The 11,881-nt window shown below is 52.5% G+C and overlaps 3 protein-coding genes across 3 annotated transcripts; 2 read left to right on the forward strand and 1 right to left on the reverse strand.

The window, feature by feature from the left end:
- Positions 1–152: 152 nt before the first annotated feature.
- Positions 153–1,728, reverse strand: C8Q69DRAFT_184702 (catabolite repressor). Its single transcript, XM_028625911.1, has one exon. The coding sequence runs from the start codon at positions 1,516–1,518 to the stop codon at positions 250–252; it is 1,269 nt and encodes a 422-aa protein (XP_028481075.1). The 5' UTR covers positions 1,519–1,728; the 3' UTR covers positions 153–249.
- A 7,882-nt stretch (positions 1,729–9,610) lies between these two features.
- On the forward strand, positions 9,611–10,319 carry C8Q69DRAFT_184837 (hypothetical protein). The gene has a single exon (XM_028625913.1). It carries the CDS (start codon positions 9,727–9,729, stop codon positions 10,108–10,110), a length of 384 nt encoding a protein of 127 aa, XP_028481076.1. The 5' UTR covers positions 9,611–9,726; the 3' UTR covers positions 10,111–10,319.
- Positions 10,320–10,584: 265 nt separating this feature from the next.
- C8Q69DRAFT_184802 (hypothetical protein) lies at positions 10,585–11,802 on the forward strand. Its single transcript, XM_028625912.1, has 3 exons — positions 10,585–10,639; positions 10,810–11,099; positions 11,244–11,802. The coding sequence occupies exons 2-3, from the start codon at positions 10,869–10,871 to the stop codon at positions 11,712–11,714; spliced, it is 702 nt and encodes a 233-aa protein (XP_028481077.1). The 5' UTR covers positions 10,585–10,639; positions 10,810–10,868; the 3' UTR covers positions 11,715–11,802.
- Positions 11,803–11,881: the final 79 nt, after the last annotated feature.

The following is an 11,881-nucleotide window of genomic DNA, read 5'->3' on the forward strand; positions in this document are numbered from 1 at the left end:
GAAGAAACAAGAAAGATAAGAGTCAGGCACATCTCCTGGGGAAAGATGAAACATGATAATGGCCAAAAAGATAAAAACAAAACAAAGACCCAATCCGTCTATATTGCGTGGACTCCGTTTCAACCATCCAACCGACACCAAGCAGGTATGCCCGTAAACAGTACCAAATGCAAAACAAGTCTAATCGTGTCGTGGCATGCGTGAAGTTTTGTAGTAGTGATGATGTTGAATTTGGGGGGAACGGCCATTTTAAAATCGGTCGTTCAAGTCCCCTCCAACAATGGAAGCGTTTGCGGATGAGGAACCGGAGGAGAACCCACTACCTGGGTTCAGCATGTCCTGCACAGCAACCTTGGGGACCTGCGGGACAGGCAGTTTTCGCTGCGTGCCGTCTGGTCTCGACATGATATCACTGATGCTGGGGCCGTACGAGTGCTGATTGGTCGCGTAGAGGTTGGGGCCTTCAGGAGACGGTTCCATGGGGGCCAGCGCGGGAGTGTGCTGAAGAGACAGGTGCCGGATCGACGGCAGATGCAGGTCGTTGGAGCCATATGGTCTTAGGCGCGGAGAGTGCGCAGGCGTTGCCAGAGGAGTGTGATCTGGTGTCGGTGAGAGCGAGTCGTGCGAGAAGGTAGGAGACGACGGAGCGGTCGAGTTCGGCGAATTCGGTCGGGATCGCTTGATCCGGTGGCCGTAGCCATCCTCATCCTCGGTCGAGTGGGAGCGGCTCATGCTGTGGGAGATAGCATAGGCAGACAAAGACGGGAGGCGACCACTGCTGTGGTGGTGACGGCCAAAGAGGTGGTGGTGACGAGAGCTGCCGTGGTGATGGTGGAAGCTGGGGTGGTCATCCCGCTCGACCTGTGATGCGGCCGTGGCCAGCAGGTTGATATCCATACCTGACGATGCCCGCTCCGAGTTGCGAGCATAGGGAGCCAGACCCGAGCGCATATGCGTGGCATAGCTGGAGTACGAATGGGGCGGAGAGACATCCGGCGATCCCACCTGGGAGACGGGGGCGGATCTGGTGATGGGCTTGCTGGGAGGAGGCATCATCGAGCCCGCAGCGCTCGCGATGGCATTCTCCTGGCCTGCAGCAGCGGCCGCAGCGGCCGCGATGTGTTGCGCCTTGTTACTCCTTCTCGAGTTGGGGTTGTTGTGAATGCGCGAGTGCCGGGTCAGCTCGTCGGAACGGCTGAAACGCTTGGTGCACCCGGGGTACTGGCAGGCATGAGGCTTCTCGCCCGTATGCGTTCGGATGTGTCTGGTCTGGTGCTCGAGACGGTGGAAGGCTCGATCGCAGAGAGGGCACTTGTAGGGACGAGGGAGGTCCTGTCGCACCTCTTCGGTGGCCGGCCGCGCACCCTTCATGAGAGGCGGTAGTAGACTGACCGATGAGGCCATTGTCGTGTTGTTCTGTTCTGCAGCGGATGGAGCAGTTTCGATGCGGTCCGCCTGGGACGACTCCTGGGGATTCAGCAGATTGGAGAAATCCACTGCTGAGGCCGGCGACGGCATGTGAAAGAGCCTGGAGCGGACTTCACAGTGGCGGCGGGACAGGGCCGTAGATATGTCCTGCGCAATGCGGATGATCGCAGACGATGACTGTCGATCAACGTAATTGCCAGAGCGATCCCAGCAAGGAGGTCGATCTGGGGCAGGCAATTGCGCAAGAGGCAGCGGAAATCCCGAGGTCCTTTGGGGGGGGGGGGGGGGGGGGAGATAAAAAAATCTCCACGGGGAAGAAGTCAATGATGCGATGTCAGTGGTAGTGGGATAGGCAGGTGAGGGTCGCGGGGGACCGGATATATGGAAGGGTTGAAGTATAGGATTGGGAATGTGAGGAGGGTTGGAGCAACGCTGCCGGGGGAGGAATCTGGAGAAGAAGAGGGATGATCTGGGGGAGGCGTAGATGTAAGGAAGACGGAGGAAGGGAGGAATGGAGGGGAAGAAGAGGACAAGCGACGGAGACAGTTCGGGGGGTTTAGAGGGGGGGGGGGTATCCGAATCGGGGGTTGCAGGTGAAGAAATGAGGGTGGATATTTTGGGAGGGTTTATTGGGGAGGGTTTAGTGTGTGGGGGAGCCAGACAAGTACAAGACAAGACCAGACCAGACCAGATCAGGTCAGGTCAGGTCAGAGGAGGGAGGATGGAGGAGGGAGGAGGGGAGCGAAGTAGAGGGAAAGAAGAGAAAAGCAAAGTAAGATAAAAATTTTCAATCAATCAATCCATCCATCCATCCATCCATGAATTTAGTGGTTTAGTGACTGCCTCGTCTTTCTCTTCTGGGCGACCGTTCGCCGTCCTTCTTGTTCACCGAAGAACAGAACAGCTTCAGTTTTCTCCCGTTCCCAGCCAAAGTCGCCGTTCCAAGTGGAGAGTCGCGCCGGAAGGCAAAAAGGGAAAAAACGCGATGGGAATGTGGGGCATCGAACGAGCTGCCGGTGCGTGTCCCGTAGGGCCGTGTCGACTGGCCTTTTGGTCTATCTAGTCTAGGCGTGCCGGCTACCGCGGGTGATCTGGAGGTGCAAATGCTCTCCGGACGCCCACTCCGGGGTTGCTCCGGGTCCAACTAGGCAGGCGGATACATTTATTTTATTTTATTAGATAGATAGATAGATCTACAGGACCAGCAGGAAGGGAACGAGGAAACAAACAAATAAATAAATAAAGAAAGAGATGACATCCAGACAGACTAAGATACTGCTATTAATCTTGAGGGAAAGACACCCATAGAACCGAGTACAACAGCCACTTGCTGCACGATGCCAATAATGATGCTGCCATGAGGTGATGACGACCACGACTGGCGTCTGGGGGAGCGGAGGGCCAGACCGTCCGCGCATCCACGGGGAAGGCCGTGGGCGAAGGAAGCTTCAGGGATGATACCATCGCTGATTCATTCATCATCATCGTAACTATCTAACTTAACATAGATACTCTTAACTTAATTATCCTACTCTCCTCTCTTCCCCCCCGGGCGGCAGATCGACTGGCTAGCTGACCTTGGTCGTATCGTATCGTATCGTAGCGTAGCGCAGCGTAGAGTACGGAGTAGATCCGTACAGTATTCTAAAAATTACACCCGCTTTCTTCCTTCTCATCGTCAGTAGATAAACTGATAATAATACTCTCCCTCTCACTCCTTTCTCGAGGGTGTAGGAAACATCTAGCGATCTGATCAGGAGGCTTGATCAGGAGGCTTGATCTATCGCGCGTACGACCACCAACCCACAGGTCATTCATTCATTCATTCATTCATTCATTCATTCATTCATGGCCAACAACCTCCTGCACCGTCCAGCTGAGCGCCCCTCCTCCTCCTCATCCGCCCCGGACACGACATCAGCTGCCTCACCAGCGAAGAAGAAAAACTTATTATCTGATAGTAGTTAATTAGTTAGTGACTTCCTGAGAGCATCCGGAGAGAGCTGCTCCGGACTGGAGAAGCGAGCAAGCGCACGAAAATCGATCGGGAGCGGGTGAGATGTGGGGGAAACACCAGGCAGCCTCGCGACCGACCGTACCCGGCCCGAGTCTCTCCAACTAAAAAAAGCAGGGCAAGACGCTCCGGATCACTAGATATTATTACTGCGACTGCACGCCCAAAAGCCATCGGGGATAGACGGGAACTCGGTTCCAATGGCATCCTTCGATAGTCCTGGCTGAGACGAGATAAGGCGTCGCTCTGGGAAGATAATAATCATCATCATTCATTTACAGATCCTACCGTGAACGGCATGAATGATAAGCCAAAAACCATCTCCCTCCTCTCCATCGGCCGATGCCAGGGACCGGTCCGCCCCAGGCTCTGACCTCCGCCCCAAAGCCGAGAAATTGCCAGGCATGCCGCGTCCGTTCCAGCTGCGACGCACTTTTTCGCCCCTGCGCCGTCCGGACTAGACTAGCAAGCTCTTTTTTTGGTGGCAGCAATCTCTCCGCAGTGCGCACACTGCTAGATATGGATTTGGTCCTTTTTCTCTTTCTTTTTTTTTCTTTTTTCTTTTTTTTTCCCTCTCCCATGGGGCTCCACCTCCTGCTGCTACCACTAGCGACTGATAACGCGATCGAGTCGTCCTGCTCCTTCGGACAACCCCCGACACTAGCCCTCATTCCAGACCAGGAACAGCGAGGCCTCGATGGGTCGTAGATGGCGATAGATTCTAAACGAACTGTTCGACGCAGATTTTTCTTACGGAGTAAACCTGCATTACTTCCATCGAATGTTGCCCAAATCTCTTTGTCCAAGCGGCAGCCGCACCACCTAATAGCAGCTGAGTCAGCATTTTCCCTGCGCGAAGAAAAAAAAGGAAAAAGGAAACGCCCCAGATTTGTGCACGGACAACGCCCCGGGCTACTACTAGTACTAGATGGATGGTGGCTCATCCTTATCCCACAACTTCCGTGACGTGACCGGTCCGTAGCTCGCTTAGAGCCTGATATGGCTGCAGGAAGCAGGACGAAAACCAAAAGGATCAATCTCACAAGCTAGATATCTATCTACCTGACTATCTCCCTACTCTGGAGTAACTACTACTATATAGAACTTCCTCCCCCATCTTCAGTTCACCCTCCCCCGGTTGGTTCCTGGCCCCGCGATCCCGTAGTATTACTAGATACGGGGTAGCCGACGCTAGGATTATACCTGGGGTTGTTGTTCAGGGGTCTCTAACCGGTCTTGCCGGGAAAGAATTTCATATCGTAGATACCGTTCGCGGTGTATCTTCGGACCAAGTGGCCTGTTTCGTAGAGATGCAGAGATGAAACCTCGAGCCGAGGCACGAGCAGGAATCTCACTGGCCACGACATCAGTAACAACGCCGATGAGCTGGTCTCCCCGGAACTATCCAGGTGCTATCGGTTTTCTCAGGGGGGCCCTGGGGCGCAGGTCGTGACCGCGTTGACGGCTGCGATAGGTTAGATCTCCTTTTCTCCAGACTGTGATCAACCGCGGGATCTATCTATCGCAAGTTCAAGTCCAAATTGAAGCCTGCCACGGAGTCCCAGGACGGCAGCTCCGGGCCGTCGAAACGAAGCAGGAAGCTGGTGTGGAGCGCAGAAAAGCAAAGAAAGAGCAGAAACAGATGCCCCTGGCCCATCGCTCTGGCACGACTTCATGATAAACAGGGGCAAAGTAAAACCCATCGCTGATCCCGACGAGTCGCCGGGCCATTCGACGCCAGATCTTCGTCGCATCACTTTCTTTCTACGGGAGTCATAATATGCCATGTCACTATTATTGTCGCGGCCTAACTACGGAGCCGCATAGCATCACTTGAGGTCACCTTCGGGGAGAAGTTAATGGTTTGTGCAAGATATCGTCTTGCATCATCATCATCATCACCGTCTCTTTCGAATGGCTGGCATCTCCGCCCGGGGCTTTTTCTGACCGATTCAACAACAGAAAGTCAATAGTTCCGTAATCCTTACCAGGAAAATCGGGGAAAGCTTGCTCATGTAATAATGAGAATTATTTACAGCCCTGGCTCAAAAAGAAAACATGCTCAGGAACCAGTGTCTGGACTTCGACCGACCAAGGTCCACGCACTACTCCGTATGCATCCAGCTCTTTCAGGCCTCCTCACGGATACGCACCGATGATGGAAATCTAGAGAAGGATCACGAGCAAGGATCGCCATTATCGATGATCGCAGGGATCTCCCAGCCCGGTGAATAGCCTAATAATAATAATAATATTAGAGGATTAATAATAATAATAATAATATCGCCAATAATGCCAGCATGACGTGTCCATCATCCCATTCCGATCTTCGTCAGTTTCCCCTGTCGGAAGAGGGTAAAGTGTCGGGTAAAAACTGGAGCGGGATGCGGACCTGGGGAAAATTCAAAAGATCCTGACTTTCGTTCTTCCGCCCCTCAGTCAGCCTCGACTTGAGATCCCGTCGGTCCAATAACCTCGTTCGATCTCCTGTTGTTGTTATTTATCGTAACTTCCTCGCAGGCCACTTGCGACGCAGGCACGGCTGAAGCTCACCCGTCTTTGTCAGGCAATGACAGCTGTTCCTCGCTCACGCCACCGACCGCCCCCATCTGCTCTGGAGTAGAAGTACATACATAGTATTATTACATACATATGTAACTTCCGTTTGTCGGAGGAATCGACTCGTGAGGCTGGCTTACTCCGGAGTCCGTACAACCTCTTCCGGCGGTTTCCTTCCATGAGAAGAAAAAAACAAGGAAGAAGACAGATTTTCTACTCTATTGGTACACTATCTACAACTAACTATATCCGAACCCCACGATAAATGAGTAGATTCCCCCGTCTCTACTTTATCTACTCCGTAGTGCGGGCGACGGATAAGTCGATGGCCACTAGTAGATATCAACCCGGATAGTGTGGGGTGACTTTTCAGACCCGATGGCTTGCATTCTAGGTAGAGTAACGTAGTACAGTAGGTAGTAGTCTATCTATGCGGTTCGACTAGGGCCAGGATAATAATAATACCATATTCCCACACAAGTCAGGTCCCAGAAAATGGGCGCGATGCTTTCCTTACCTCCCCCGGCCGCAAAAAGAGGGCTGATCCCTGATTTACCCGCAGATAAGTGATCGCCGCTAAAGATGCCGGGGAGTGCCACCCGGAACGATCTTCGCCCAAGAAAGAATCTCTTCCCCTCACTCTCCCCACGAGCTGGGGTACACGGAGTAGTATCACCGATTCTTTTTACCCCAGACTGGGGAAAGGTTGAATGGTAGAACGGATTGGGAGATCACTTCCTACTGCATACTACTCTCCTGACTACATGAATATAACAGCGGAACTGCAAACATAATTACACTCTATGACACGAGACCATCCTGTTGTTAAGTGATCGACGGAGTCTAACTGGAAGACTCAATGCGGAGCCGCTTCCCCGACGAAGACCAACCCCCTCATTCCTTTCCCGGACATAACACTCCGGTCTCGCACGACACAACAAAGGCGGGCCTCTTCTCCTGCAACTTTTCGCTTCCAACGGCATCGAAGCTCGTCCTGGATGGACGATGGTCGAAACAAGAAGAATTAAAGACAGGCTCAGAAGATCGTATGACGCGATCGCCGTCTAATGAACGGGGAAGTCTACCGAAAATGCATACGGAGAGGATGCGTATCGCATCATTTACTACTGTCGATGGTTCGGTGTTTGCTCCAGATAGAGGCTATCTCCAGACGTTTGATCGACTGCTGCTTCGAGTGATTGCTTCGTGTTCTGGAAACACCCTCGTTGCTAGGCGCGATCTTTTCTTTTTCGATTGTTGATCGAGAATCGAGATCAAGATCGAGTGACTCACCTTCTGCTGATGTGTTGCCATCTCTCCGCTAACAATAGTCCGTCTCACATGAGCAACCGTCTCTGTGATATCTTCCCTCCCGTCGTGGCTTTCGTCGACTCACCGTTTTCTTGCAGCCATGTCATCGCTCACCGTTGCTTGGACACCCACTGTTGGAGATCTTCATCACTCCGCATTTTCCATGTGAGCACCTTGGCAACAGCGTAGGACAGAGTGGACGCCACCACGGCTACTTCGTGGGTTGACTCATGGATACATCATGACTAACTTAACTGTCGCGATAACCTTGCGTGGCCCTGGCCGTCTAACTATCGTGGATTCCTCATTAGGCGTTGCTGTGACCTCACATAAGCTTGAACAAAGTCAAGAATGACCCCACAATCAGGGGACTGCGAGACAATAATTATTCCGAGACTGCGACGGGAAAGACTGTCGGACGGAAGGGTACCATAAATAGATAACCGGGTTCTGGCACTCTGATGTTGACAGTCTGGACTCTTCGATGTTGACGTTGATGGAGGTTAACGTTGAAGTTAAACCAGCTGGTTTCCCAGGTCGTGACACCATCAGGTTGCCTGGAAATCGCATCATTCGCCCGTATATCCTGACGTCGTGGCCGGTGGGTTGGCGGCACTCAGGAATTCTTGACGTAAGCGGAAACTCGCTTGGCCAGCGATGATTTTCGTACCCAGCGCCCAAGACCCGGGGGAAAGGGCTGAAACCTGGGGAAGATAGATAGGTCACTTGGAGCGATGATCGTGGTCCTGATTTCAGGATTTGCGCGCGACACCAGCGGACTCCGATGATGAAGCGCTCCGGGTCCCCCCGAGCAATGTGATGATACGATTGAGCGCAGAGGGATGCTCAGACTATCTCCAAAACGCTTCTTTCCGTTTCCAAATCTGATTCCATCTGGGATTGGGTGTCGCGCGTTGGTCAACTACTTGGAGTATAGACTACTAGCTGAGCTCAGTTGGCGCTGAAGTCCTATCTATCTACGCTTAAGGAAGCTCTCTCCGCATTGCTAACGGCGACGTCCCTGGGGCTAAAGCATACAGCACCAATCAGCCCAAGTTGGCCGATCAGGCCCACAGCTTCTGGAACACGGTTTAGCCTTTTCCCCGGTTCCGTCAGCGGGCAGCCAATCCGAGTACGCCCTGCAGTATCTAAGGTACTCGATATCTCTGAGGGAGCTGATACCGAGGAGGGAGTGGACAATAATAATACGGAGTAATAATAACAAATTACCAGCGGAAAGACACTTAGGCTGATCTCTTGCTCCTATCTCTGCGCATCTGACAGGCTATCCTTTCTACCAAGCCCAAAAAAATAAAAATAAAAAAAGTAGATAAAAATAACACGAGAAGCACTGCACGCCAATCATGCGAGAACATCACACGGTGTCTCAATTCTCTCCGTATCTTGCGACACCAAGTTAATGCTCTCCTTTGCCGCGCCTTGCGCACCCTCCCCTCCAGATAGGTTCCGGCGGGCGATCCTGCAACGGGGATATCCGGGGTTCATTCCGGAAGATGATTTCCGGGTTCCAACGGAGCCCCAGACAGTTCAGCTGTTACAGTGTTTGTGATATATCTAGCATAGACACGTTTGAGGAAGTTTCATCGGTGTGGTTCAGCTGTGGTCTTGTAGATGCGACAACGTGTACGGCGCTGTAAGAGTACTTAAGAGTACGTAGTCTTGGCTTTCGGTGAAGGACTCCGGTGGGGCTTTCCCCATCTGGACGAGTTTAATAAAAAAAAAAAAAAAAAAAAAAAAAAAAAAAAAAAAAAACAATAAAATTCTGGCCCAAAGTCACCTTATCACGTGCAAACAGGTCATCTTCACATGTCTACTCCATTTCTCCAGGGGAATGTCGGTCATGCCACTAGATAGAGATAAAGAGTCGGATCAGATCAAATCAGGCAGTTATTCCTAGTAGTAGTAATAGTAAATAATGTATGTATTACGCATGCGCCATCGACTTGTCCAGACACTCGTCTTAACTTTCCATCCCACTCCTTGAGAAAGAATGTCTCTCTTCTGCCTGTCGCACACCATCGCGAACTGTTCGAGGCTGACCTGACGGAGCCCCCGCGCCACCCCGTCTGGGTTGGTTGCGTCATTCCCCAGGCGCAATGATGTGCAGCGATCCGGGGGGCGCAGACGACGGATTCTCTCCAGGCGGTGGAGAAGCATTCCATTCCATGCTGTTCTCTACCATTATTATTGGCATATTATTATTCGGGTCATCCCGCGGCTGGTCTGGGCATCCCCTCGGGTCTTTTCGGGGTCACCGGTCGGCCGTTGGGCGACGGGCGAGGACCTCCGGAGGCAGAGAGAGTAGTCGAGTTCGACAGCTCTCAAACGGTCCCCGGTGAGGCCCGCATTCTTCTTCCCCAACGCCGAGTCTGTCCCGAGGACAAAGTGGACTGATGCCAGCGCGACAGCCACCGTCCGCCGAGCTGCAAGGGAACCGCAGAGAAATCTATCGAGGACTTGCTTCACTACTATCTATCTACTTTACCTCTTGTCTCTTCGGCACTTGGAGCCGTCAAGCAGCCGTGCTCTTGCTGTGCATATTTTTTTTGCTACTGTTATTAGTCTACTCGCCAGAACTAACCGACCAGCTATCTATGGCGCCCCCAAAGGTCCTTTTTGTGGTCTTTTGCCTAAAAAGGAGGCCCTCAAATAATAATAATGCAGCTCATAGCTTCATGTACCACAAACAGAGTGGGGACAAGGGGACAAGGGCCAGCGATCGAGTTTCCCCGGGTTCACGTTCCTTCGACCATGCCAAGCCTGCGTCGTACTACTAAGTATATCCCACCACCTAACTAACAACTATACAGAATTATCATTACAGATTGTTTCGTGTCAGGAAGGGCAGAGTTCATCTGTGGTTTGATTTTTCATCGCTACTTTCTTTTCGTTCTCACATATACATCTGCTTCTTCCAGTCACTGTCGCAGATGAGAGGCCTGACAGAGGGAAGAGCTGTTCTGTTCGATCCTCAACCGCTCGCATGATCTCGCCGCCTCGCGGCTCCTAGCATGGCTGCCCCGCTCATCTCTTCTCTTCTCTGCTTCGGGGCCAGGAACTTCGAATAATATGATGTTTTGAGTAGGTAGTGTCTGCAGCAATCCATTATTATTATTATGTTTACCACTACTTAACATGCCGTTCACTACCTGTTGCTTCTCACGCGAGTCCTCTGACCTACCACCCGGAGTGCACGCCGATGCGCCTGGAGGAAAAGCCGTCTTTTCGCCGAGATAACTAGGGCTTGGGAAATGGAAGCCCTAAGGGTGAAGCTTGTCCCGATGCGGTCAGAATGTTCCAATCAGGGTTTGCGCTCTTGTTATTCTGCCGCCTGTCACCGCTCGCAGAGGTACCGGTCCTGGAGAGGGTCAGCGTTGCTGCTCTCGTCGTGTGGTTCACTGAAGAGCTTCATGAAGCTGCTCCGGACCGGTTCATGCGCTTGGGTTTGATCTCTTGTTCGGTCCTGACCGTCTCAGTTGCTTGATTTGAGCCCCTCTGCCTCTCGGTCTGCTATCGAATCTCTGTAACGGCCGTCATGGCGCCCCCGCGACAGCGTGCCCCAGCGAACCTAGACGATTCCCGCTCAGAAGCCTCCAGCGGCACCAGAGAACACAAGGGAGCCGGTTCGAAGAGTAGAAAACCGGCCAATGTATCTGCTGCGGCTATTTCGATGGCTACAAAGGATATGAGAGTGGCAGCCACCGTTGCCACTGTCAGCGGTCTTCCCACCAGTGAAGAAGCTAGACTGTCGGAAGAATTGCCTGCAGTGAGTATTATTTCTTACCCGTCGAAGCGATCATGAGGATTCGGGTGTCCTTTCATAAAGCCAGTTGCCATCATGATAACAGCACTCCTTTCCATCTTCTTGTCTGATTGATCGTGGTTACTGATCGTCTTTCGAATCCGTTAGATCCCCTGGTCCGACATGTCCCTCGCGACACTGCATGATTATCGGCACGCTTTCCGACTCTCCACCCCCAGCGCCTATTCTCGATCATACAATCGAATCCTCCTCTCACAGGGAATTGGTCTCCGGTCACCGACTGCTATTGCTGCTCGACGGGCGCAGTTGACCAAATCTTCCCGCGAGCTGAACGGTCCCGCCCCGGAAAAGGATATTTCGGATTCCGCCTCCACGGGCACCCTACCAGGTCAGGTTATCAGCCAACACACCATCTACCCAAGTGGCAGGGGACTCGACACTCCTCGTCTGCACCGTATAATCGGCCAAGGTCGTGTGAGTAAGGATCAGCTCGCCCTGGCGGTACGCAAGCACTTCAACTCTGCCGGACTCGTGGAACAGGAAGCAGTCGTGCGCTTCCTCTACAAAGTTCGCGAGGAGGGGAAAGGTCGGGAGTTTCGACTGCGGTTCCAACCCTGACGACTAGTCGTTTTCCTATGGCTTGTGTTGTCATTACGGTCTGCCACTACCAGTCCGACTGAAAGCTCGCAACACTCTCTGCAGCCCCGCAACCCGCGTCCAGTCCCGTTCAGTACACGGCTACAACACAGACTTGAACTCCTGCCTTTTCCCCTTTCCCCTTATAA

The sequence above is a fragment of the Paecilomyces variotii genome, assembly GCF_004022145.1.
Source record: "Paecilomyces variotii strain CBS 101075 chromosome Unknown C8Q69scaffold_20, whole genome shotgun sequence".
Lineage (NCBI taxonomy): Eukaryota > Fungi > Ascomycota > Eurotiomycetes > Eurotiales > Thermoascaceae > Paecilomyces > Paecilomyces variotii.

Excerpts from the sequence above, each read along its gene's own strand:
- C8Q69DRAFT_184702 (XM_028625911.1), bottom strand. The coding sequence starts at position 1,518 with ATGCCGTCGCCGGCCTCAGCAGTGGATTTCTCCAATCTGCTGAATCCC.
- C8Q69DRAFT_184837 (XM_028625913.1), top strand. The coding sequence starts at position 9,727 with ATGCCAGCGCGACAGCCACCGTCCGCCGAGCTGCAAGGGAACCGCAGA.
- C8Q69DRAFT_184802 (XM_028625912.1), top strand. The coding sequence starts at position 10,869 with ATGGCGCCCCCGCGACAGCGTGCCCCAGCGAACCTAGACGATTCCCGC. Across the intron at positions 11,100-11,243 it reads TGTCGGAAGAATTGCCTGCA|ATCCCCTGGTCCGACATGTC; the intron begins GTGAGTATTATT and ends CGAATCCGTTAG.